This window comes from Elephas maximus, chromosome 18 (genome assembly GCF_024166365.1).
Source record: "Elephas maximus indicus isolate mEleMax1 chromosome 18, mEleMax1 primary haplotype, whole genome shotgun sequence".
Taxonomy (NCBI): Eukaryota; Metazoa; Chordata; class Mammalia; order Proboscidea; family Elephantidae; genus Elephas; species Elephas maximus.
The window spans coordinates 11,650,727-11,678,217 of record NC_064836.1 but is presented as its reverse complement, the minus strand read 5'-3'; the positions used below and the strand labels follow the sequence as shown (position 1 = coordinate 11,678,217).

At 45.8% G+C, this 27,491-nt stretch overlaps 2 protein-coding genes across 3 annotated transcripts; both read left to right on the top strand.

The window, feature by feature from the left end:
- Positions 1-902: 902 nt before the first annotated feature.
- LOC126061644 (NADH-cytochrome b5 reductase 1) lies at positions 903-9,762 on the top strand. Its single transcript, XM_049858306.1, has 9 exons — positions 903-1,017; positions 1,328-1,477; positions 1,633-1,705; positions 2,221-2,327; positions 2,569-2,698; positions 3,395-3,478; positions 4,382-4,467; positions 5,316-5,415; positions 5,843-9,762. The coding sequence occupies exons 1-9, from the start codon at positions 1,003-1,005 to the stop codon at positions 6,013-6,015; spliced, it is 918 nt and encodes a 305-aa protein (XP_049714263.1). The 5' UTR covers positions 903-1,002; the 3' UTR covers positions 6,016-9,762.
- A 182-nt stretch (positions 9,763-9,944) lies between these two features.
- Positions 9,945-24,266, top strand: ADIPOR1 (adiponectin receptor 1). Of its 2 annotated transcripts, XM_049858305.1 has the most exons (9): positions 9,945-10,101; positions 15,136-15,265; positions 16,554-16,788; positions 18,128-18,244; positions 19,341-19,512; positions 20,047-20,233; positions 22,034-22,221; positions 23,563-23,756; positions 24,065-24,266. In XM_049858305.1, the coding sequence occupies exons 3-9, from the start codon at positions 16,648-16,650 to the stop codon at positions 24,191-24,193; spliced, it is 1,128 nt and encodes a 375-aa protein (XP_049714262.1). In that variant the 5' UTR covers positions 9,945-10,101; positions 15,136-15,265; positions 16,554-16,647; the 3' UTR covers positions 24,194-24,266. The 2 variants fall into 2 exon arrangements, with proteins under 2 accessions (XP_049714262.1, XP_049714261.1); XM_049858304.1 differs by lacking the exon at positions 15,136-15,265.
- Positions 24,267-27,491: the final 3,225 nt, after the last annotated feature.

Below are 27,491 nucleotides of genomic sequence, written 5' to 3'. Positions count from 1 at the left end.
CAAGGCAGAATAGGACTTGAAGCTTGATTTGGACTAGAAGGTTGTCTGCAGACCTGGCGCTGTGAACAAAACCAGTATTTTGTAAACAAACAAAAAAAGTTGCGGTGGAGTGGATTCCCACTCATAGCGACCTATAGGAAAGAGTAGAACTGTCTCATGGGGTTCCCAAACCTATAAATTTTCATGGAAACAGGCTGCCATATCTTTCTCCTGCAGAGCAGCTGGTGAGTTCAAACTGCCAACCTTTCAGTTAGCAGCCCGCGCTTAACCACTGAGCAATCAGGACTCCTTATTTTGTCAAACCAAAAGCAAAAAAAAAAAAAAAACCAAACCCGCGGCCTTCCAGTCGATTCTGACCCATAGCAACCCTATAGGACAGGGTAGAACTGCCCCATAGTTTCCAACCAGCGCCTGGTAGATTCGAACTCCCGACATTCTGGTTAGCAGACGTCTTAACCACTGCGCCACCAGGGTTTCCATTTTGTCAAAAGGGACCATGAAATGAAGTTGCCACTCCACTATTCATTCCTACAAAAGAGACTGTACCAGGCAGTTCACTTCTCTAGTTGCATTTTGGCCCACTGAAAAACTAAGGTGACCCCACAATGATTAATTCCAGCCCCTTCAGCTCTGGTTTGAACCTGTTTCTGGCTCGGCGTCACACACCTCTTAGTTCGGCATTCGCAGACTCAGCCATTTCCAATCCTCCAACTTGGGGTGCTTCTCCATTTTGCAGAATTCTCCCATCCAGCTCAAGGATAAGCGGATCGAAGCGGTTGGGCCAGAAGGTAGTGGAGGAGGAGCCGGAGCTGTGGTCTTAAATGGTCTTTTGCGCACACGGGGAACCGATTCGAGGGGAGAGGGGGCGGGGCACAGAGTGACCCCGCCCTCCGACCCCGCCTCCTGCCCGGCCCCGCCAGCCGTCCCCGCAGCCTGCCCAGCTCCGCGGCGCATTGTGGGATCTGTCCGCCTGCGGGGAGGTGGAGGACACGGCGGTCGGTCATGGGGATCCAGACGGTGAGACCCTCACTCAGTATCGTGCAACAGGAGACCTCGCCCCATCTGGTTCTGGGCATTCACCTCCGGGCCAGGGGCTCTCACTGCTGACCCCACCCCCCAGGGCTCTGGACACGCCCTGGATGCCCGGGTCCGGGTACTGCGCATCCTGGGTGGGGACCCTGCCCAGGTTACCCCTCTGGTCCCGGCATGTCCCCGCCCCGGAGCTCCAGATCGCTAACCCCCGGCCGGCTGGTCGTACGGGACGGTCATCGCCCACGCCCTGGGCTCTTCCCCAGCGTGGCGGTCACGCTGCCTCCTCTTCCCACAGAGCCCAGTCCTGCTGGCCTCCCTGGGGGTGGGGCTGCTGACTCTGTTCGGCCTGGCTCTGGGCTCCTACCTGTTTCGGAGGTCCCGCCGGCCGCAGGTTACTCTCCTGGATCCCAATGAGAAGTACCTGCTGCGACTGCTAGACAAAACGGTAAGTCGTGGAAGAAAAGGCCAGGGGAGGGAAGGGAACCAGAGTTCTGATGTGAAGCAGACAGCACCCAGGACAGCATCTGAGGTGGCTGGGATGCCCGAGGGACTTGGGAGCACCCGACCCCCTTGGTGAAACATGTGTCTTCCCTCCTCCAGACCGTGAGCCACAACACCAAGAGGTTCCGCTTTGCCCTTCCCACCACCCACCACATTCTGGGGCTGCCTGTGGGTAAGGACAGTATGGAGTGGGCTCCTTTCCCTGGGATCCCGAGAGGGTGATTCCCCTTCTGGGGTTTCCTAAAACAGGCTTCTTCCCTCTATTTCCTCCATACCCCATTCCCCTTTCCCTACCTGGCTGTCTATCCCCTGGGCTGTGAAGTGCCCCTGGGCCCCTCTAGGGTGTGGTATCTGTGCCCCCGGCCATCTTTAACACTCAGCAGTCTTCCATCCTTCCTGCATGATTTGTTTAAGCAAGCACTGATTTTTTTCCCATTGCCCAGACCCTCAACTCACCGGCTGCTGCTAAGGTCCTGGCAGTAATTGATAAGTTTCTCCAAGGAAAAGCTTGTGAGGAATCCACCTAGGGCTCAAAGGAATGAATCCTCCCTGCCTGGTAGTTCATTGGGACTAAAGCAGAAAGCAAGACATTCTTATTTTCTAAAACCTTCCTGAGGGTATTGAAAGGTAAAAAAGATGCGGCACTTCCACAAGCCACCCTTACGTTGCTCCCTGTATGGTCCCCAGGCACACATGTCTACCTCTCTGCCCGAATCGATGGCAGCCTGGTCATCAGGCCATACACTCCTGTCACCAGCAATGACGACCAAGGCTACGTGGATCTTGTCATCAAGGTAAGGGGGTACAAAGGAACTCCAGGAGCTCCTTACTCCTACTCTTTGTAGAATTTGTAGAAACTTCCAAGATTTGTTTGATAGCAAGAGATGGCAGGTCCTTTGTGAATATGAGCAAAGTATGTGGACTGGGAAAAGATAGCATGTGTGTGGTCCCTGCTCCAGCCTCGGGAGTTTCCGTTAACAAGATTCAGAAACCAGTGACATTCCAAAGAAGATATTTTCCACTCTGTCTTATCAGGTCTACCTGAGGGGTGTACACCCCAAATTTCCTGAGGGAGGGAAGATGTCTCAGTACCTGGATAGCCTGAAGATTGGGGACATGGTGGAGTTTCGGGGGCCAAGTGGGTTGCTCACTTACATTGGAAAAGGTAATGCCCTCTCTTCTCATTGAGCCCATCTCCCATTTCTCCAGTTCCTATAGTCCTCTTGGCACAGTGTGACTGTGTGTACTTGTGTGTGTGCATGAAAGGGCCATAGCTGTCTTTCTTTCTGACCATAGCACTGGTACTTACAGAGAGGCACGTTACTGAGCCCCGTTTGTCACAGGGAGAAGTTCCGTGTCCACTTGAATTCACCAGCTATGACAGCTGTGGAGATTACTAAAGGAAACATAATGCCTCCCTCCCTACCCCCCAAAGATTCGTACCTCAGGCTGAGCTGTGGAGCAAGCCAGAGATAGCTTTCAGCCCCTCCCACGGGAGCAGCTGGGTGCATCAGCATGCCTCTGGAGCTCCTCTATGCCACTTGGGAAAATAGATTCACACCTGGCACTATGCCTGTCACCTTCACCAGGGAGTGACACTCTGACAGAAGCAGCTGATGACTCACCACGTGGTTCTGAGCTGACTGGTAGTTGGCAATATGGGCCATAGCTCTGGCCGCATTGTCCCTCAAGTATATTATTTGTCAGGGCTGGCTCAACTCAAACCTCCACCCAGATTCCAGAATCAGATTTCATAGCAGTGGCTAACCTGGCTTTGGACATAGTTTCAAGTCTGTATTTGTTTCTTTAGGTCCCTGTATTGACTTTGTTCTTCTTCCCTTCTCTTCCCTTGGCTCCTCAGGGAATTTTAACATTCAACCCAACAAGAAATCTCCACCAGAACTCCGAGTGGCAAACAAACTGGGAATGATTGCTGGCGGGACAGGTGTTTGTCACTCAAGGGGCCATTCTCTCCCACCACTGTTGATTGTTACCATGAAAACTTCCAAGTGACCTTCAGGAGGTTTGGTGATCATAGCCAAGCTGTTAATCAGGGGATTCCCAGCAACGTCTAGTGCTCCCTGGTATCTGAAAAATAAAATCATAATCAGGTAGAAACAAAAAAATTTTTTTAAACGGATGGAACAAGAGAAATAAATCAGGGGGGCTCTCCCAAGATCTTAAATTGAATGAATTTAATAATTTTTTAAGTGAGAGTAGACAGAAGCACCTAGAAATGACTGGTCAGGAAGAAACAAAATTAACATCGGGGACTACTGTGTATCAGACACTGTGCTAGTCACTTTACATATGTATCTACAGAGCAGGTATTTGCTTTTCCATTTTACAGAAGAGAAAAATGGAGGTTCAGAGAGGTTGAGAGGTTTCCACAGGGTTATTTAATTGGTAATGGACAGAGACAGGACTAGTACCAGAGTCTTCCTGATTCCAAAGTATATGCACTTAACCACTACAAGTCCAGTGTTCCAGAATGCCCATCATTGAATCAGGAGGTGCCTGTAGTCATCTATGACTGTCCTAGTCTCCAAGAGAAAGTGTCTTCAATTGGTTCTTAGAAGGATTTCAACAAAATGAACTTATGTGAATATTAAGAGTGTCCAGAATTCACCTACCAGATATGATTTTCAGTGAGTTTGGGATAAATGGCAAACCTCTCCAGAAATGTAGGTACTAGATACCCAGAAGGAGGCTAGAGGATTAGGATACTAAAGGAAAATGGAACAGAGTAGTGAATGTGTAGAATTAAGATAAAAGAGTTGGTCAACTAAAGAGCTGGGACAGGGGAGAGTGTGGCCACCACATCTCACTAAGGGGTATCTTTATACAGGGATCACTCCGATGCTACAACTGATCCAAGCCATCCTGAAAGACCCTGAAGATCCAACCCAGTGTTTTCTGCTTTTCGCCAACCAGGTTGGTTTGCTTTTCTCAGTCCTGGGACTTCAGAGTTGCTGTATGGGTAGAGCTGAGATGTAGTACCAGTGGGCAGACCTGGTCCAGTGCCTGTTCTATCCTCTGCCCAAGGTCCCCTGTATAAGGTAGAAGGAGGAAAGAGGGCAGAACATTGGGCCAAATTTCTTCCTCAGCCCCCAAGGAAAGAAGAAAACATTTAAGGAATCTAGCCCTGAGCATAGAAACTTGGGTCTCCTTGGTTAAATTGTTGTTATTGTTGTGTGCCATTGAGTTGATTCCAACTCATAGCAGCCCCATGTGACAGAGTAGAACTGCCATATAGGGTTTCCCAGTGTCCCTAGGAAGACCCTCAATGAGATGGATTAATACAGTGGCTTGAACAATGGTCTCAAACATAGCAACGATTGTGAGGATGGTGCAGGACCAGGCAACATTTCATTCTGTCATACGTAAGGTCACTATGAATTGGAACTGACTAAATGCCGCCTAACAGCAACAACAACAACAATCTTGACAGGAGCAGATCGCTAGGTCTTGTCTCCTGCAGAGTAGCTGGTAGGCTCAAACTGCCAACTTTCTGCTTAGCAGCTGAGCACTTAACCATTGTGCCACCAGGGCTCCTTCCATCTTTATTCCTTCACACTGTGTAGATAATGTTTGTTCCCCTCTCCTCCTCCTCATCCTAACTTCCTAAAAGTGCTATCTGGTCTTTCTTATTCCCTGGAACTTTACTATTTCTCTGGCATTCTTGTTCTCTCCTGGTTGCAAAGTTGTTAAAGAAAAGATTTTTTTTTTTAATGTGGGCCTGAGAAGGTTCCCAAAGACTTTGCTTCCCCTTTTCATTTCAGACTGAAAAGGACATAATCTTGCGGGAGGACTTGGAGGAACTACAGGCCCGATATCCCAATCGCTTTAAGCTCTGGTTCACTCTGGATCAGCCCCCAGAAGGTACCCTCCCCATTTCTGGGTGTTCCAATCTCCCTCATCATCAAAATCCAGGCCTTGCCCTTCTTTGAGTTCTACTTTCAGTGAAACCAGTCCTTGCTGACACTACCAAACTCTCAAGTGTGAGTGCGCAGACACAATAATCTCCTGGGCCCTTTCCTTCCAGTTCCTGTCCAGTTTACTCAGTGGGTGGCAGGTGCAGCTTGAGGCTCGGCCTGAGCAGGCTGAGTATACCCCTCCTCTGCTGAGGCAGGCTGGGTATATCCCTTCTACACTGAGGCAGTCAGAGGATACTCATCCAGCTGCTGCTACAACTTAATACCTCCTCGGGAGTCTTTTTGGACCCCCACAATGGCTCATCCTTGTGGTATCCTGCCCCCTTGCCACATAGGTTTGTAGTGCCAGCTCTCTCCTCTCCCCTACATTTTAGATTGGGCCTACAGCAAGGGCTTTGTGACTGCCACCATGATCCAGGAGCACCTGCCTGCCCCAGGAGATGATGTGCTGATGCTGCTCTGTGGGCCACCCCCGATGGTGCAACTGGCCTGCCATCCCAACTTGGACAAACTGGGCTACTCGCAAAAGATGCGATTCACTTACTGAGCATCCCCCAGCTTCCTTGGCCCCATTCCCTGCAATTGTCCCCAGTTGGTACTCAAATGCTATAAGCCCTGGGTTCCTTTTCTGATAGTATCAGCCTTTTGTGTCTTTCTCTGGAGCTGAAATGTGTATGCTACCTGCAGGAACCACATCCCTGCAGCCCATGGAAGAGGACAAAAGTGGAGTCATTCCCTAGAAGGCCTCCCAAATCTCCCTGTGATAAAAGGCCCAGGTCAGGCTCATGGAGCAATCTCTTCCATGGAGTCAGAAAGAAGGGAGCATGTATATTTGTTCCAAGACTGCCTACTTCTTTAATAGCATCACGGTCTCACTTTCTGTGTCTATGATGAAAGGTATAGTCTGTGCAATGACTTGTACTTAATATTCAGTACTTAACCAATGGACAGGTTCTTCACATGCAAGTGCAAGTTGAGAAAACTACAGAGGTAGTGAAATTGCAGGAAAAGAGGAAATGATTTCCTCAGATCTCCAGTCCTCAGAAAAAGGAGGCTGAGATATGTGTTTGTATGTTTCTCTCTCTCTGCCCTTGCCCAGGCTACAAGAAAGTGGCCACCCAAAGTCTAAGACTGCTGTTTGTGGCAGGAGCCTCTGGCTATGCAAATAAATGGGGCTGAGGTCCCCGTGTGATACCTAAAGGGTTGTCGCATCTGGGGTCCTTGTTTCCAAGGCCTTTTGTGCCTGAGAATCTTGGGAGGAAGGGTTTCCCAGTACAGAATTTCCCCCGGGTCTTCCAAAGAACCTTTGACCAGTTGTTCCCTGTGCTGAAATGTGAGCTGCCACCAAACTCAGTGATCATCTCAGCAGCTGTCTCAGCAGAGCCAGAAGCTTAACTTCCCCTGGAGACTTTTGAGGTGGGGGAGGAGAACATACATGAAAAGAAGTGGTACCCCTCACAGTGGTCCTTGGGTTTAGCCGCTCTTCCCTTCTTCCTTCTCTTGGCCCTTCCTTCACCATATTTATTATCCCTCAGGATACCTGGCAAACAAATCAAAGTATTGTCTTTTTGTTTGGAAGAGAAGCCTTCTTTAAAAAGCAACCTGACTTCACCAGCCCCAGCCAGACTTGGTGTCTTGACAGAGTTGCCTTCCCAGAGGCCCATCTGTCCTGAGCAGTGTCCTTCTGCTCTTCTGTGACAGCATGACCCACTCTTCTCCTGAGGTAGGACTAGGGTAGCCCCTTCAGATTCTTCTTTGTTAGATTCATTGGGACAAAGCAATGCATCAGGCTCAGGAGGAAGGCTGACATTGTTTTTCTGCATGGAGCTGTGTATTACTCTCTCTGGAGTCCCTGAGAGAAAGGCTTCGGGGACTGTCAGAATTCACCCCTTCGTAGGAGCTCAGGGAGGTCCAACTATAGGCTAGAGTCTTCAGTAAACCCTTCAAGTGGTGATCCATCATTGATCAGCTATTATGTGTATGGCACTGTGTTCTGTAAGACACAGTCTCAGCCACATCACCTCCCAAAAGGAAAATCTTGCTTAGGATTGTTGTCTCAGATAGTGGAGCAGCCCAGCAAAGATAATTTTCCACATGGAGGCTCACCATTCCTTGTCTTACATGGGTCTCTGCCTCATCCACTTGACATACGAACATTTATTGAAGACCTGTCATGTGCTAAGCACTGTTCTAGCCCCTGAGAATACAATTGTGACCAAGGTTGGTCTTGGGTCCCCCAAATAACTCACAGTCTAAGTAAGATAGACCAGTAAATAACTACAACACAGCATGATTAATGCTGTAACAGATACAAACAGGGTGCAGATGGGGCCTCAGGAGGGAGTTCCAAAGGATTCCTGAGAGGAAGGAAGAGGAGAAAGAGAATTAATAGTTTTGAGTAACCAAGTACTGTGCTACCCAATCTACACCACATAATTTAATCTTCTTGATAATCCTTAGTCTTAAATTTAAGGATTTGTCAAAGGTCATACAGTTGATCAGTGGCTTAGAGAGCCTAAATGTGAACTTAGGATTGTCTTGAGTCCAAAGCCAAACCTAGAACTAAGCATTTTAGATCTTCAGGCAGAATGGGGGCAAGGGCAGGCCAACAGAAGATCAACATGTGCAAAAGCCTGGAAGAAGGAAAGAGTTTATATTTGGAAGACTAGGAAAAGTTCATTGAGGCCCAAGATGCAGGAGGGAAGGTGGAGAAAGATGAAGCCTGAGAGTAGGTTGTCATGCCATGCAGAAGAAGCTTAAACTGAATTCTGTGGACAATGGGAAGTTTTTGAGGGTTTTCTGAATCCTGGCAAAAAATGGCTAATGTTTATGACGCATTTACAATTTGCTGGGCACAGTACTAAGAAACTGCATGAATTATCTCATTTAGTCCTGACAAAGGCCCTATGAAATAGCACTATTTTAGTCCCGTTTCTCGGATGAAGTAATTAGCCTTTGGAGAGGGGTTCAGTAATGTCTTGAAAAGATCAGAGGCTGGCCAGGGGCACAAACCTGGGTCTATGTGACTCTAGAGCCCATGCTTTTAACCAGCACGGAGACAATTAAGCCCTACTGCCCTCAGGCAGGAAACCCTGGTGGCGTAGTGGTTAAGTGCTACAGCTGCTAACCAAGAGGTTGGTAGCTCAAATCCACCAGGCACTCCTTGGAAACTCTGGAAACCCCAGTGGTGTCCTGGTTAAGTGCTCCAGCTGCTAACCCAAAGGTTGGCAGTTCGAATCCACCAGATGCTCCTTGGAAACTCTGTGGGGCAGTTCTACCCTGTTCTATAGGGTCGCTATGAGTAGGAAATGACTTGATGGCAATGGGGTTCTTTTTTTTTTTTTGCCCTCAGGCAAGGAGCCCTGGTGGTGCAGTAGTTAAAGGGCTTGGCCACTAACCAAAGCGTTGACAATTGGAATGCACCAGCCACTCTGAAGGAGAAGGATGTGGCAGCCAGCTTCCACAAAGATGTACAACCTTGGAAACCCCATGGGTATTTCTACTCTGCCATATAGGGCCATTATTAGTCAACTGGGCAATGGGTTGTTTTTTTTTTTTTTTTTGCCCATAAGACACCTATCGTAGGTAATGAATAACCTCCTCTCCCATCTAGAATGGCAGTGGTTATGTATCATTTTGGGGAGAATTGAGAAAAACTCGGTCCCTCAAATCATTTTCTGTGTTCTGTGGTTCAGATGAGGGCCGCACCACCCTATATTGTCGCTCACTCTGGGTGTCACCCCTCTGGCTGCAATGTAGGAGCACGAGCTGGAGCAAGGGGCTCTCAAGTAAAAAAAGTTAGAAAGAATTCCACCATTTCTGACAAGAAATTACGAAGCCAATATTAGCCTTAGCTCGTAACCACTAGCCACCAGGGTTTCCATAAAACCAAACCGGTTGCCGTCGAGTTGATTCTGACTCATAGCAACCCCAAAGGACAGAGTAGAACTGCCCCATAGGGTTCCAAGGAGCCCCTGGTGGATTCGAACTGCCGACCTTAAAGTCTAGCCCGCTGCCTGTCACATATTAGGTGCTTAATAAATATTTGTGGCAGGAAGGGAGAATGGGACCATGAACTTGAAGATGATTAGATGTGGGGAGTCTTCTAGCTTGGATGACAAGGTAGGGAATTCAGCTTTCCTTCCCAAGTTTCGGTTTGATTCCCTGACATTCTTTCTCCGTCACGCGCTCTGGTTTGTGATTGGCGGTGTAGATTGGAGGTGGAGTTTGGAATTGGACAGTGAAAGGCCAAGGCCGTGCGTCGTCTGAGTTAACGATTGGAGCAGAGCGAGGAGGCGGGGCCTGCGGTGAGGGGCAGGACTCGTGGTTGGTGCCGGGCCGCGCCGTGACGGGGCGGAGCGCAGGATGGGGAGGCGGGGCCGGCCGGAGGGGCGGAGCCCTGGACGCTGGGGGTGTGGCGGAGAGGAGCGAGCTTGTGATTGGGACTCCGGGATGAATGCCTCGGATTGGAGGTGGCGCGGCTGCGGAGGTGACGCTGTGTCGTCTCGCGCCCCTTCCGGCGCGGGGAGGGCGCTGAAGATCCGGGGCCGTTCGGCCACAGGCCGCCTCCAGAGCCGCGGGATGTAGCGCCGGGGACCGCGGCCCCCAGCAGAGCCGGCCCGTCAGCGCGGCCGTAAGTATCTCTCCGGGGCTGACGGGGCGAGCGGGTGGGCGGGAACTCAGCCGGGGCGCCGGGACCCCCGGGAGCCTCGACCCAGGCCTGGGGAGCGGACAGCGGTGGGGGCAACCCAGCCCAGACGTCCCTAGGGTCGCAGGGTCTCGAGGTCACCGCCCTGGAGCCGGCCGGGCACCCGGCTTCTGCTCCGTCAGGCTTGTGAACGTTTCCGACCCCTCCCACTGCGCGTCGCCTCCCAGGCGGCCTCAAAAGCAGTTTCAGTGCGGGCGGGTTGCTTGATCGCAGCCTTCAGCCTGGCTCCCAACAGTCCTGGTAAGTGCTGTGTCCTTTCGGCCCCTGTGGGGACTTGACACCTCTGGGTTCAGGCTCAGAGTCTGGACGGGACAGGCCGGGACTCAGCCTGGTCTCGAGGCCGCAGCGCGAGGGACGTGAGGGGAACGGGCCTGGGTCGCAGAACCGCCTGTCTCAGCCGGGAGCACCAGCCTTTGGTGGTCTGGGAAGCCGTAAGGCTCCTCGACCCCCAGCCTTTAACAGGTCAAGCCGTGACAATGCCCCCACTTTGAGAGGGGAGGAGAGGAGGCCGGTGGAAAACACACGGGGTTAAGGCAATCCTAAAAGTAAAATGTGAGCAGAATCTAAAGTAATTTGGGGAAAAACGGGGTTTCATTCACTCAGAAATCTAGGATTGATGTTTGAGTTGTTTGGCTTTCAGACATTCTATTTTTAAGAAAATAGACGTTTTCCCTCAGTTTCTGGTGCTTTGTAGAATGGGAAACTAAGGCTAATTTAAGTTTACAGGGTTTCAGATGTCAGGAGTAGTAGGCGGCCATGGTACCCTGGTAGATTAACCATAGTATTTGCCCAAGTACTTAGAAGACAGGCTTGAAAACACAGCAGTGAGTATATAGACCACAGTCTTAAAGCCGAAGACTATTGTTGCTGGGGTTTCTTTTCTGAAATGAAGTAAGCAGTGGGATCTGTTCACTTTTTCTCTCTTGATAGTGGTTGGGTAGCCTGTAGTGGGACCACTGCTATTCCTGAGGTGTCATAGTATATACTATCTGTACAGTGCTAGGAGTTTAGGTTGGGTGGAGCTAAATGGATTGCAGTGTCAGGGTAGGAGTTCCCTGCTTGCAGCCACTAAATTTGTTTACTCCAGGAGCAACTTCTGTGTACCAATACTGTTGTTACTTGGGGTATCAGCATTAAAAACTGGTGTTACCTGTGAAAGCCCATTTTAGGATTGTTGTCAGTTGCGATCAAGCCAATTCCAACTCACAGCGACCCCACGTATGCAGAGTAGAACTGCTCCATAGGGTTTTCAAGGCTGTGACCTTTTGGAAGCAGATCACCAGTCCTGTCTCCCAAGGTGCCTCTGGGTGGGTTTGACATCTTAGAGTCTAACCCCATTGCCATCCAGTCAATTCACATCTTCGGGTAGACCTCCACAAAACTACACCTAATTGTAGAGTAGAATCTAAAAGCATTCCATTCTAAAGGATCAAGAAATCACATGATTCCCAAGGGATTTTAAAAAAGTCAAGTGACCACTTTGCAAGTGTGAGGTAATCTCAGACAAGTAACAGGAAACAACATCAATCCACTAGGCCCCCCTTTGCTATGGATAAAGTACACCACATTACATTGGCTTTTAAGTTGTCTTCAATTTTTCAGACTGGCCTCATTCTACCTTTCTAAGAAGACTCCCTATGGAAAAGTGGATTATTCACTGCCCTGGGGCTATGTTCTTTCACACCATTGTTCATGTCATTGTACTCTTGGGGAGTACCTTACTATTAAGAGCCTTTCTAAAAATCTTCCACAAAACCTTTCCTCATCACTCCAACTAAAATTGAGTTTTGCTTCTCGAATTCTTACAGCACTTAATGGCACTTGGTCTTATAGAATATAGAAGCTATTTCTCCCTCTTAAAGGCCAGCAACTATGACAACCTGTAACTCCTCTCTTTGCCTTTTCTCTGTAGCCACAAGGCTATGCACATCGTAAATATTCAACAGATATTCTTAGATGAATAAGGGATATAATTTGCATCTTTCTAGGCCAGTAAGTTCTCTATTTCTTGGAAATTTCCTTTGACTCCTGTAATATGACGCCAAACTGAAACTCTTTAAGACTGTTGGTACATTATCCTGTCCTATTTACTGTATTTGTGATCACGGGTGAGCTAAACCAGTCTTTAAATCCAGAAACTTTGTTAATTATGGTGATTTTTCTCTTGGTGCTGTTAGTCATCAAAGTTTTTACATTTTGTGCTTTGTGTCCATGTGTCCCTGTTGTCACCCACCCCACTTTGTTCCACTTGCTAAGCTCAAAGTTTATTCCCTTTTCCTGCTCAGTAATGTTGGGGGTGTGATTAATGTTTATAAAGTTTGTAGCTGTCTTGGATTGAACCGTTCCTTGAAAATGCCCTCTAGCCAAACCAGTTCCAAGTGATTGGTTTTTAAGCATGCACCTAGTTTCCTTTTCTTTCACTGGAACTTCTAGGATGCACAGAATAAATTGAGTGTTATCTTGTGCAATTGTATCGATATATCAAACTAAAAAAACTCATTGCCATCAAGTGGATTCTGATTCATAGCGACCCTATAGAACAGAGTAGAACTGCCCTGTAGGGTTTCCAAGGAGCAGCTGGTGGATTCGAACTGCCAATCTCTTACTTAGCAGTGTAGCTCTTAACCACTGCTCCCCTAGAGCTCCATTCATGTATCAGTAATCTGTATTGTGCTTGAAAACTAGGTACAAAGATAGGGAATGAAACTCTTTCGTAAGCCCATTTATCTTTTTTTTTTTTTTTTTAAAGTCATGGCATTTGGAAAGCTTACCTGTCTCTGTTCGGGATCAAAAACACCTCTTCCTTCTCCTGGGGCAGCTTTAACTGGGAAAAAGCTGCAAAGGAAGTTAGAGTGTGATTTTCTATTTCAGACTCTAAGTCAGTGCCATAGCATCAAATAGGAGAGCTCAGGCCCCTTTACTGCATTTTGGTAATTTTCAAACCTGGGTCTTGACTTGTTTTTCCACTACAGTGATACGAAACTACCCTCCTTAACAAATGGAGTAGATCGAGGAGAAGATGGCTGTGTTCTTTCTTTGTGTTTACTGCTAGACTAGTCTTGCTTTAGAGCAATGAGAATCAAGGTAGGCATAATAGCACCTACCCGTGGACTCTCTAAGGACCAGGGACGCCAGATCAAAAACTCCTAAAAGTTTTGTGCCTTTGACTCCAGGGAAGGAGTGAGCTGTTGACCTGGAAAACTTGGGTACTGGTTCACAGAATATATGTCTCAAAAAACTGGAAGGGGAATAAATTCTTCGGAAATTGCCTGGTGATTAAGAATCAATCACGTACCAAGTTTGACACAGGATTATTTTATTTGTAGGGTTACAAATATCTCCCTGCCTCCACAGCTTTAGTCTCTAATATCCTAGGTTTATCCAGTTGGAAAGCTTCGTGGTAAAGACTTATTAGCTTGAGTTGCAGAAACCCCATAAAAGATGTACTCAACAGAGTTTGGCTTGATTATAATTTGCTCTGTTGGGTGTGACAAGTTTAAGGGGAAATGTGTTTCCTCTAAAATAAATAAGACATAGAAAAGCTGGCAGAAAGTTGAAGAAGTATATTTTGGCTCTTCTGAGTGCTCCCAGAATCAGCCTAACACCTTAGGGGTTTGTGCTGATTTTATATAATAGAGATAAAACACTTCTGCTTGAAATTCTCAGTTGTTTTTGAGTGCGCCCCCCCCCCCCGCCCCCATCTGAACCGATGTTAAAGCCCTGGTATTATTGCTCTTCTTTCTTGCTAGACCTCTAATCCCTGTCTCTCCCTTTTCTGTCTGTGTTACTACCGTCTAGAAGACCACACTGGACAGTGGGCTTTGCTCACTGTAATGACATGATCTCCATTGACCTCCATTGTGTGTACCTTAGTGCCTGATGACATATCTTGTATCATGAGTTGTAGCTGATGGCTGGTTTATGAGTTAACTAGCATCTGGCAGGTTTGGTGAGTCTGGATCTGGAAAACAATGCAGGGGGATGTAAGAGCTAGTGATAGAGGGGCTGGATGGAACCAGAAAAAGTAGCAGAAAGTGATTTAGCCTGAAAAGGGAAAAGACCTCGATGATGGCAAAGGGACTAAAGTCATCCTGAGAGAACACTAGACTTGAAGACGTGAGAAAGACTTTTCCGATCAAATAAGAAAACGAGGAAGCTGGATTCTGCATCTAATCTCTGGACTCTAGTTATCTAAAAGTTTGTCTCTGTGATTCTCACTGGCTTTAGTAAACTATTGTCAGCACTCAGTAACTGAACTAGTTGATGTTTCCGTCCACCGCCCTCCCGGAACAGTGAAATTGCATCACTTACTTTGTATGTATCACAACTACCCAAGGCCATCTGACTGTAGGGTCTTTGAGGGAAGTGAGATAACTTGTTCCACTCTGTGTTTTGCGCAGTGCCTTAGAATGACTAACGGTGCTAGTACTAAACCCACACGTTAAATATTCAATGACTACGTTGGCTGACTCTGGGAAAAGGAATAGGAGAAAGCCCCATAAACACAGGAAAAAGTGCACAAACCCTTAGCTAGAGGCAAGTAATAAGCTTGCTAGCTGGAATGCTGCCCCAGTTGTTCATTCATTCACTTATTCATTCATTCATGCATATTGCAATACGGGGTTTGACCAAAATTAGGGATATGTATCAATTTATGATCCATGTAGTATCGCATCCCAGAACCTGAGAACAACAACAACAAAAAAATTGGTGGGGTGGGATGTCTGGTAGCCTGCCTCTGAATGATTGGTGGCCAGTATTCTGAGTTTGGTGTGGTCACCTTTCCACATTTCTCTAGGATGTCCAAAACTATATTTTTTCCTGACAGTGTAAATTATTAGTAAAGCTGTTTATTCGGTAGTACTTCATTTTGAGGACATTTGTTTTGTGGTCAGCCAACTGAGAAAGATTTCCTAATGTTTCTTCTCACGTGGGCTGCCTATCACCTGAGGTTTTCAGGAGCTTCCAGTTTCCTGTCCTTGGGCTCGGTTGTTGACTGTGTGTGCTGGCATCCGTCTTGTCGGAGTCTTGCACGTTTAAAGGAAGAGGAACTGTCTATGTGATGACACATCTGAACGTTCACCATACAGTGAGTTACTGCTTTTGTCTCTCTTGGACTGGATTTGCCTATTGCTGTCAGCTGTGCTTGTGTGCTGAGCATAGCATGACTGCTCTGGAATTTGAGATGGCTCTTACGTGACTACATATATCCAAGTCTAATTCCTGAGGAGGAATTTTGTTTACCTGGATTAAAAAAACTAGAAATTTACAAATAGTGAAAATCTTTGAACACTCTTCTCTTCTTCCCAATATCATTTGCTTCTCTGAGGTCTGATTAAAAGCTACTACCTAAAGTTCAACCCAGGAAAACTTGATGTGTTTCTGAGACTTTTCCTAGAAAACTGAATTCAGGGTTTCTCTGGTTTCCCTAAAGGGATCTGTTTACGTATATCAGGTTTCTGAAAAACTAATCTAAATAGGGCTCAGATGATGGGCTGCGGTGGTCGGGACAAGCTCCTGCAGAGCAGGTTAGGTGGTGTGTGTGTGGCGGCTGCAGTGGTTGGGACAAGCTCCTGTAGAGCAGGTTAGGTGGTATGTGTGTGGCAAAGGGTAAGGCTGGGGCTGCCTCCTTGTCTTCAGCTTCCTGCTTCCAGGCAAGCTATTGCTTGCTTTAAGGAGATTGTGATGAAAGCCTGTTACCCAAGTGTTGAACCCAGAAGTATAATCCTATAATAACAAATTAGCAGACTTTGTAGAGAAATTAACCACTGGGCATCTAGCCCACAACCAAGCTCCTTTTGTGTACAAGGCACATTTGTCAGAGCCTTTGTAGATAAAACCCAGCTGAGTTCAGCTGGCATTTAATTCCTCTCTAAGCTTGGCTGGTCTTGTAGTAATTGCAGTCTGGTGTTAGCTTCGTAGTTTTGTTCCTCCATCTCAGAGCCAGGCCTTTCTTGGGCAGCATGAGCTTTGGGAATGGTAGGCAAGACTCTTCTCAACTCATCTCATTTAATGGGATCTAGACCTGTGGGTGGAGGTCTAGATCCCGTTTAGGATCCAGACCTAAAGAGGAGGGTGGGTAGCTGTTTTTCTTTGGTGACAGTTTGGTGCAATAACTACAGATCGTTTGAAGGCAAGCAGTCAGGCATTATATTTCAGCCTTATCTGTAAGGTTAGTGAGGTTCTGGGTAAAGGGTGATATTAAAGTCAGAGGACAAGGAATAGATTTCATTTCAACAGTTAACTGGCTTTTAGAGTTGGAGGGACAGGGTGTGGGTTGTTTAGCTGTATCTTATTTTATTCAACATTGAACTGTAGAAGTTAAACTGTAAGAGGAATAAATTGTCAACACCCTTCATGTCTGTGTTTGCTTGTAGTGTCTACCACCACAGGGAGATCTCTGCCCCCTGGGGCTGAGAGACCCCCACATTTCCCCAAGCTGAAGCTGCAGGGTATTGAGGTACCAGCCAGATGTCTTCCCACAAAGGACCTGTGGTGGCACAGGGCAATGGGGCGCCTGCCAGTAACAGGGAAACTGACGCAGTGGAACTGGCTGAACTGGGACCCCTGCTAGAAGAGAAGGGCAAACGGGCAGTCGCCAATGCAGCCAAAGTAAGTCATCTTCCCGGGAGTCATTCCCTTGACCAATCTCTCTCCTTAGGCCTCCAGCAGTCTCTATTTTTTCAGAAGAGCTCACCTTCCTCCCAAAAAGAGGAACCATAGCATCCTGGGAATATCCCTATCCAAGTTCTTATCATACTATATTATGTTTGTTTTCCCCTCCGTAAGCTTTTGCAATTTCACTCACCTCTGTAATCCCAATGCTTAGCACAGGGCCAAAATCCAGTAAGTGCATAATCAGCAAATATCTGTGACTGAATGAAGGAAGCTATCAGGTTTGGTTTGGTTTTATAGAACAAACAAAAATCCCTTTATCTTTAACAGGGTCGAAGTCTCTCTCACAGAAGAGAATTCTGGAAGTAACCAATCCAAGGCTGATATGGAGGCTCCACTACTGTCAGGGATCCAGGCTCCTTCTGTCTTGCTCCTCCGCCATTCTTAACATGCTTCTCGTCATACCCTCATTCTAGTCACTCTGAAGGAGGAGGAGAGAGAGGAGAAGAGCTTGCCTTTTCCCTTTTAGAGTACCTCCCAACCCTTCCATTTTTATTTCACAGGCCAGAACTTAGTCATGTAGCCATATTCAGCTGCAGTGGAGGTTAGGAAATACAGTCTTCTCATTGGGCATAAATCTAAGGGGGACCAGTTATTTACCAGGGACCATCAACAGGAGAGAGAATAGCCCAGAGGTGGAACTGAACTGTTAGGTCAGGCTTGCCATCTCCATAGGGTGGTGCCTTGGGACAGAGAGAAAAGCTCCCTCCTTGATAGGCAAGTGCTCTCCAGTGTACACGCTGATGTCAGGGTTCCTTTGGGTACAGGAGTCAGTGCTGCGTCTTTCCATGGAACCAGTTCTAGAGCCCTGATAACCCCTGAGAGCTTCTATGGATACAAAGTTTCACTCACTGTAGCTTCCCCAGAGTCCCCTTCTAGAGAACTGTGAACAAAATTAAATCGTTAAGGGAATTTCTGAGACTCTGCTTTGAGAATTTAGTGACCTGGGAGAGGGAAATATTTGGAAAACTGGGCGAAAGTTGAGAACACTGTCCTAGAGAAAAGGATGGGCCATTTAGACTTAAAGCACACTTAGGACAGGTATGCTAATTCTGTGTTCTCTCAGATGATAGTCTCCAACATTTACAGAATATTAGTAAACTTCCATCTATGCTGTTGTAAGCTCAGTCAAGTGTTTTTTGGAGATAGGGCCACAGGGCCCTATGTTGAGAGAAAGCTTTGGTTGAGTTGGGTTTCTCTGGAGCTCTCTGACCTTGGATAGTAGAGGTTATGGAATGACTGCTAGGGTTGGTTGATTGGTTTATTTCTCCCACAGACTGAAGAAGAGCAAACATGCCCAGTGCCCCAGGAAGAAGAGGAGGAGGTGCGGGTACTGACACTTCCCCTGCAAGCCCACCACGCCATGGAGAAGATGGAGGAATTCGTGTATAAGGTACAGCCTAGGAGCTTCTGTCCTGAAAGGGGAAGGGAAGCAGGGTGCTGGATGTTCCCAGCAGGCAAGGCTCCCAGTTCAGAGCATGTGTTGTGTTGAAAAGCTTTTACAGCTGTGGATGGGTTTGTGTTTTGCTGAAGGTGAAATAAATCAGGTAGAAGCCTGGATAAATTTGTACTGCTTGCTGTGCTAGGCATTGTTCAAAGTATGCTCAAAAAGAGGGGTTCTTAACTTTTGTGCCATGGATCCCTTTGGCAATCATCAAAATATTTAGAAGTGATATAGTAATATGGGCTTCTTTATTAATGCATTAAATATGCATTAATAAGCCCTAGCATATTTTGTTATAAAAAACCATTTCGAGGTATCTGCAAGACTGTAACGTGGCATGAAAATACCTGTGATTTCTATTAGTTACAAACTCAAAGGTTCTACTAATACTACTGTGATTTGTCGTCTACATTTATAATTGAGGGAATGCCAAATTTTAATTAGAAGTGAATGAAAATAATTTTTTTTTCTGTCTGGGTTTCCATCCACTCCCTGGACTCTGTCCATTGCCTACGGATTCTAGGTGAAGAGCCCCTGCCTAAAATAGCATGGTCCCAGCCTACTAAGAACTTAGAATCTAACTGGGGAAAGGGGTAGGACAGAGGGCAAGCAGAATCTCCTGGAGGAAGGGGCCAAGAAGGAATCTGCATATTTTTTTAATCATGATTTATAATATATAATCTATAATTTCCATTTTTTTGTTTTCAATCATTATGTTTACTTAATTTTGAAATTTCAAGTAGTTTAGAGGAGGTCATGCCATATTTTCTTAAAGGTCGAAAAACATCTAAAGCACATCCAGATAAACTAACATGACACAGCAAGGACAAAGTATTTTTTAAAAAAAAAGTAAAAATATGGGTCAGTCCTCTGCTAGTCTCATTCATGCTGTGCCTTGAATACCTCCAGGGCCAGGCTTGTTCCCCACTATTACCTAGACTATCCAAAGCCTGATTAACATCCTAGACTGGCTGTCCTTCACCCTTATCCTTGGGGAAGCTAGTATTCTCCAGGCCCTTGCCTGGAGAGAGTGTATATGTTCTAGGTCTGGGAGGGACGTTGGAGAGTCATCCCATATGACGTGCTCCCCGACTGGCTGAAGGACAATGACTACCTGCTGCATGGCCACAGACCACCCATGCCATCCTTTCGGGCTTGCTTCAAGAGCATCTTCCGCATCCATACAGAAACTGGCAACATCTGGACCCATCTGCTTGGTGAGCCATCGGGATGGGGAAAAATCCAATTTTTCGTCCCCTTAAATGCCAAGGGAATATAAATATATATGTGTGTGTGTGTATATATGTGTATATATATACATATATATGTATAGCCTTTGTCCATGGGAAGGGAGAAGAGCTAATGGCTTGCTGGCTGGAGTTGTTCCTTTAAATTACCAGTGACCTTGGCTGACCCATGATCACCAATCTGTAAGACTGGGGCAGAAGGACTAGAAACAGAGAAATTAGGACTAGATGTTCTCTCATTATCCCGTGCAGAACTCTTGTAGATAGGGGCAGTTTCTTCTACTTCATAATTTCCTGTTCTAAAAACAAATACCAGTATTTCAGAAAATGGTCTTTTTGTCTAGGTTTATAAGACCGGTGCCATTTCCTCCTGAGTTTTTAGACTGCAATTCCCACAGCTAAATCCTGTAGCTCACTGATTTAAAACCATCAATTATCTGACGCTGTCAAAGCACACGCATTTCCTTTTTCCTCACAGGCATTTTTTCCTCCTCTTTTCTGTAGGTTTCGTGCTGTTTCTGTTTTTGGGAATCTTGACCATGCTGAGACCAAATATGTACTTCATGGCTCCTCTGCAGGAGAAGGTGGTTTTTGGGATGTTCTTCCTGGGTGCAGTGCTTTGCCTCAGCTTTTCCTGGCTCTTCCACACCGTCTATTGTCATTCAGAGAAAGTCTCTCGGACTTTTTCCAAGTGAGTCAAAAACCGTCAGTAGGACAAGACCATGCACTATTGTGACCCCAGTGCTGACTGGGTGCCAGTTACTCCAATAACCCATAAAGGTTCCCTGATACGCCAGAGGAGTGGCTTTCTGTTTTGTGGGTATAGTAGGGCGATGAAGCTTTTCTCTTAAATCCTTCATGAAAAAAGCTCACTGCAGCCTCAGCAGAGGCAGGAACCCAATTATGGAATATTTTTTCTACCTGCAACAGTACAAAGTTGTGACTCATCCTTTGTGAAACTTAGATGCCAGTGGGCTGCTTTCCAAGGCCATGTACCCAATATTAGCTTACCTTCCTGTTGGCCCAAGGCAAAGCAGGGCATGGTAAAGTATTCTGTGCTTCCTTCTGCTAGTGACCCTAACCACTCGTCAAGTAAAGCTTATCTTTGCTGCCCATGTGTTGCTGGAAGCCCCAGATATCCATCATATAATGTTTTCTCTGTTCTCCAACTCTGAGCCTGGGTTTTGTTTATTTATTTGCTTGTGGTCTCCCCCCTTGACCCTTTCCATCCATTGCTGGTTTTGTTTATGATGGTGGTGGATTATTTTTTTCCCTCAGTACCACCAGTAACTAAAAAAACTTAACTAAAACAGAACAAGCTAAAGTACTTCTTGAAGACATATAGGTCAATTGGCATAACATAGTTCATAAAGAAAATGTTCTACATCCTACTTTGGTGAGTAGCATCTGGGGTCTTAAAAGCTTGCAAGCAGCTATCCAAGATGGATCTGTTGGTCCCATGCTATCCAGAGCAAAGGAGAATGAAGAAAACCAAAGACACAAGGAAAATATTAGTCCAAAAGACTAGTGGACCACATGAACCAGAGCCTTCACCAGTCTGAGCCCAGAGGAACTAGATGGTGCCCAGCTACCACCACCAACTACTCTAACAAGGATCACAATAGAAGGTCCCAAAGTGGGGAAAGTATATAGAACAAAATTCAAATTCACAAGAAAAGACCAGACTTGCTGGTCTGACAGAGACTGGAGGAACCCCCGAGACTGTGGCCCCCAGACATCTTACTAACTCAGAACTGAAGCTACTCCCAAAGCCTGCCTTTCAGCCAAAGATTAGACAGGCATATAAAACAAACTAACACATGTGAGGAATATGCTGCATAGTTCAATCAAGTATACAAAACCAAACAGGCAACACCTACCCAAAAACAAAGATGAGAAGGCAGGAAGGGGCAGGAAAACTGGGTGAATGGACATGGGCACGAATCTGGGATGGAAAGGGACAGGGGGAGAATGCTGATGCATCACAGGGATTGCAGCTAACTTCACAAATAATTTGTGTATAAATTTTTGAATGAGAAACTAATTTGCACTGCAAACTTTCACGTAAACGACAATTAAAAAAACAAAGTTCCCCTTGATAATATTCCCAGTCTAAGTATTGCTTTTAGAATTGAACCTATCGGAGTTGGGAAATATTCAGAGTCCTTCCCGAGTGTGATGCTGGGAACCATCTGATTGTGACAGACTCCTAAATTTAAGTGTCCACCAAAGAAATGTAGCTGTTCACAACTAAGGGAAAAGGATCAGGTTCTGTCATTAGGGAGTCTTAGAGACCTTTCCACTGTAAAATAGTGATTGACCTTGTGGGATTTCAGTCGAGGATACAGGGTGGACTGCATGAGAGGAGGTAAGGGGAGGAAACTGAGATGGCTAAATCTAGGAGCAGACAGAGAACAAAAATCATTAAACCAGCTGTAGCAGTTCTTCATTTCACCCACTGATTTGTTTCATCTTTATTGCTCTTTTCTAGACTGGACTATTCAGGGATTGCTCTACTGATTATGGGGAGCTTTGTCCCCTGGCTCTATTACTCCTTCTACTGCTCCCCACAACCACGGCTCATCTACCTCTCCATCGTCTGTGTCCTGGGCATTTCTGCCATCATCGTGGCACAGTGGGACCGGTTTGCCACTCCTAAGCACCGGCAGACAAGAGCAGGTGGGTAGGAAGGCATAGTGTAAACCTTAGAGGTATCTTTGGACCTTGGGTGCAAGAGGCTCAACTCTGGGCCCTAAGGCTTGCCACGCAGACCCTGATTTGTGTTTAGAACTTCCAAAGGAATGTGGCTCTTGAAAGGTCAGTTTTCCTTCAAGTTTTATACTGTTTCAGAAGAATGCAAATAGGACAGATCATTACCCGACTTGTCAGTTAGCTGTAAGCCTGGATATGACTGCTCTTGTCATACTTGGTTTAAGACAGTTAAAAATGTGGCAAGCATAGTCATTTTAGTAAACCAAGCTCTCAGCACTCCAACCAGGGGGCTAAAGTGAAAACACCCAGATTTATTTACTAGGGGATTAGAAGGCTTGGTTTGGTGAATAAAATACTGAAGCATAATCACTGGTAACAACTAATGTAATAGCTGCAAGCATAAACATCTCTATTTCTGTTGTCTCATCTGGGCTCTAATTTTAAGTTTTTATTACTTGCAGCAACACCACCAATTACCACTAGTCTTCAGTCCCTTTAAAAACTCATTGCTGTCGAGTCGATTCTGACTCATAATGACCATATAGGACAGAGTAGAACAGCCCCACAGGGTTTCCAAGGAGCAGCTGGTGGGTTCCAATTGCTGACCTTTTGGTTAGCAGCTGAGTTCGTAACCACTGGACCGCTTCTTAAACTCTGCTCTGCTTTAACCTCCAGTTAAGACAATTATGTATTCATCAAGCACCAGCCACGTACCAGGCCCTGTGCTTAAACACGGGTACCGACAGAGGTGGAGAAGGTGGTCCCTGCTCTCTAGTTATGTATAGTCTGGTTATGTGTAGGTAGTGGTGTTGAGACCGGTGTCATTCTTCCCTTGCTCTTGCTTCATTTGTGCGTCCCAGTAGCCACAGACAACATCTAAGCTGGATTTATCTATCTACTAAGGGGGTGAGAGTCCTGGTTACCTAAGTCTTTTATGATCTTAATGAGAAACCTGTCCTCCTCCTCTCTGGCTTGAGAACCAAATGAAGCCTTGAGATTTAGGTTCTGTACCTATGACATACCACTTTTGCCTACACTTCTTAACAGGTAGTGAAGAATGTGAGCTTTGTTTTTGATGCTTCTTAAAAGGTGACAGCTGCATAAGCACTTACACAATCATCTCCCCATTCTGGATGTGGAAGAGATACCTGCCGGCTGTTATCCACCTGGTGGTTAAATTTCCTAAATATGGATTATTCACCAAAAAACAGCTAATTATCATAAAGTTTTGGATTCCAGAGGAAGGCGACAGTGCCTTTCACATAATGGCGTTTCCTTTCTTGACCGTCTCATGTCTGCTTTGTTCAGGAGTGTTCCTGGGACTTGGCTTGAGTGGTGTTGTACCCACCATGCACTTTACTATCGCTGAGGGCTTTGTCAAGGCTACCACAGTGGGCCAGATGGGCTGGTTCTTCCTTATGGCTGTGATGTACATCACCGGAGCTGGCCTTTATGCTGCTCGGATTCCTGAGCGCTTCTTCCCTGGAAAGTTTGACATATGGGTAAGGACTTACTCTTCTGGGGGGGCATGTGATTGTGTGTGACTAACACAGAGTTAAAAGGCTGAGTAAAAAGTGGTTAGAGACATAGGGATCGTTGAGTGTTTGGGGCTACATACATGTATATGGGGAAAGAAAAAATAGTGTCTCTTTGGGAACGACTGTTTTTTAAATTTTTACAACAAACCCACCACTTTTATGATACAAAAAAAATTTTAAAAGAGAAACTAGAAGAGGCAAATGCTTTCTCTGCTTTTTTCTAGTCCGTCTTTGCCATTATCCTAAAGGCTCTTCTCTTTGTGTTCTTGCAGTTCCAGTCTCATCAGATTTTTCATGTCCTGGTGGTGGCGGCAGCCTTTGTACACTTCTATGGGGTCTCCAACCTTCAGGAATTCCGTTATGGCCTAGAAGGTGGCTGTACTGATGACTCCCTTCTCTGAACCTTCCCACCAGGAGGGTGGAGGAGGAACTTCCCAAGTGCTTTTAAAAAATAACTTCTTTGCTGAAGTGAGAGGAAGAGTCTGAGTTGTCTATTTCTAGAAGAAACCTCTTAGAGAATTCAGTACCAACCAAGCTTCAGCCCACTTTCACACCCACTGGATGGTAAACTTTGCATTTCCATTTCCCTGGCTGGGAAGGGAGGGGATGAACTAACTTGGCCATCCCCCTCCTCAGCAAGGCAACTTGTCCCCTCACAGAGACAGTACTTTGAAGCTCATGTTGAGATTTTACCCCCTCTTCCAACCATTTTGGGAAAAAATGATGGACTGGGACTCTTCAGAAATCCTGTTTCTGGAAGAAAATGTCCTTCCCTTACCCTGTCCTTTGTAACCTGGCTTATAATGAGCCACCCATTTTTGTAGCACACTTTTCAAAAACAGTTATAACCTGGTCCCATCTTTCTAGGGCCTGGATCTGCTTACACAGCAGGAAGAACAGAGCCACCAACTTTTACATAGCCCGGCTAATCATGGAAGTGGTCCAGACTTCAAATAACTTGAGTTTTAATTTTTTTTTTTTCTTGGCAGAGTAATGTAAAATTAAAATGGGGAAAGTTATTTAATATTTAATACTAAGCTTTAAAAAGAAACCTGCTATCATTGCTATGTACTTGATGTGATGACTGATGATAATAAAAGAAAGTACAGAAGATACTTGACATTCACATATTTAACATGTGTGGTCTCAGCTCTCTGCACACGACTCCAAAGGTCTAAAACCTGTAAAAATTTCAGTTCCTGCTGAGGTATAAGTTTGAATCACCAGCACTGATGGTCTGTATATGTTGGCCAGTGAATGAACCTAACTGTATTTCTAACACGTCAATATAGCTTTATTTTTCTCTCCTTGCTGCAGAGACATTTTATGAGGGAAATTAGTATGCTGTAGTGGTGTTCAGCAACTCGAGGGCACTGAGTTAGTGGTGTTCAGTAATTAGAAGGTTCTCAAAGGTGCTGGGATAGATCCCTTATGACTATCAAAGATCTATCTATTACATAATAGATCTTGCTCAGGGTTGTCTCCTAAAGGGGTCACTCCACGCCTTTCTGTGCCTTTGTGAATTGTAGCACTCAACTTGACACGGGTTCTGTTCACTGGATAGCGTAAGGCCCGGCAGTAATCATTTCTCAGTGACATGGGCAGTTGAGAGTCTTCTGGGGTAATAAACTTGGATTTACTTCAACAGCCAAGTTTGTACCACTGGAATAGCAAATGATCCTTTTAAAAAGTAACCCAACTAGGCCAACAGGAAAAGTCTCTCAGCCTCAAGTGTTAGTTAGGGAAATCTAAATTAAAACCACAATGATATACCAGCCAGATTGGCAGATTAAAAAGCCTAATAATACTGAGTGTTGGTGCAGGTACAGACGTATACGTTGGTAGAACCACTCTGTGCTGATACGCATATAGTATATGCCCATGTTAAAAGATTCAGATATTTCATGAAACAATACGAGATGGATCTGATAGCTGTCTCAGGTTACTTCATTTAAAAAAAAGTGCTGGTTCTGACCCACTAAATTGTTTTCATAACTCATTAGTAGATCACAGTTCACAACGGTGAAAACACTTTTTGAGAAACATACCAAAAGGTTCATTGCAGCTGTTTGTAGTAACAAAATACTGCAGACAACCTAAGTGCCTACAGCTGTTGAATGGAAAAATAAGTCTTGGTTTATTCATATAATGAAACATTAACAGTGAAAATGAATGAATTACAGTGACAAGCAATAACATGGTTGAATCTCAGAAATAAGGTTGGAGGGAGGAAGCAGCTTACAGAAGAATGCATATGGTATGATTGCATTTACGTGAAGTTCAGAAATTTGCAAAACTAAAGACAGTTTGTTATATCTACTTGACATTTAATACAGAACAATTTTAAATTAAAAAAAAAAAAAGAAACACTTTCAGAAACTGTTAGCAGAAGTCACCAACTGGAGCTGAGTAGCAGTTAAGTGCTACGACTGCTAACCTAAAGGTTGACAGTTCAAGTCCATCAGGCGCTCCTTGGAAACTCTATGGGGCAGTTCTACTCTGTCCTATAGGGTCGCTATGAGTCGGAATCGACTCCACGGCAATGGGTTGGGGTTGGGTGCTTTAAATGGATGTTTACAGTTCAAGTGAGTTTCTCATACAAAAATTTATACACACAATGTTACGTGGCCCTAGCTGCTGTCCCTATACTGTGACAGCACAGTCCTTTCCACGCCAGATTTCCCGTGTCCATTCAACCAGCTCCTGTCCCTTCTGCCTTCTCATCTCGCCTCCAGAGAGGAGCTGCCCATTTAGTTTCATGTCTGAAGAAATTCTTGAGTGTGTTAATCCGGATCTCCGGAAAAGCATTCGCCAAGGCATAATTAAATGCGCAAAGATTTTATGACGGTAAATGTCTATACGAGTGTATGTAAAGGAAAATAAGGGAGCAGGACAAGGCTGAAAGCAGACCGCGCGATGCAGATCTGACCCCTGTGAAGAAGGGAAAGAGGAAGGTTGGGAGAAGCGTCCTAGACTGCCCTGCAGTATAAGAAAAGTTCAGCCAAGCCCTTGGTTTTTTGGAAATCCTTCATCCAAGGTCTGATGACAAGAGGCCAGTCTCCCAATAAAGGGTCTGCCTTAGTACCTCCGCTATGAGTCGGAATCGACTCTACCTTAACGGGTTTTAGGACCTCTGCCGTTCCTGGTAAGGGGCGGGGACCAGCTCGCAGGAGGTGTGGCCTCAGCCTTGGCGCAAATTCAGCAGCGAATTTCAGAGCAGTAACTGGGGCCTTCGCTTCGTTACACACTGTAGGCAATAGAGAGGTGCGTCCTGCAAAAATACAATATATTCTTCCTGACTGGTTTACAGGTTCGACCTGTACCTTCATCTACCTGATCTTGAGTTTTAAGGCAAAGTCCCTGTTTTCCCTCATTGAAACTTTCAATAGCTATGAACACCAGAATCAACACCACAGGTATCCAAACCATAAAGTCAGGATGATTTATGGGACCTGGCTACTGACTTACCTTATCAGGACTCAACCCTCAAGAAGGGACCTTAGAAACTTAGAATAAGTTTGGGCTGTAGGATATCGGGTCAGATATCCAAATGCCTGTAAACAATATTCTTGTAGAGAAAAATTTGAACGCTGCTTCAGGTTAAAACAGAAAGGTTTATTAAGAATTAAAAACAGTTGCAATTGGGAAACTACATAGCCTACTGAAAATGGAACCAGGTATCCCAGGACAGTTTCCTTA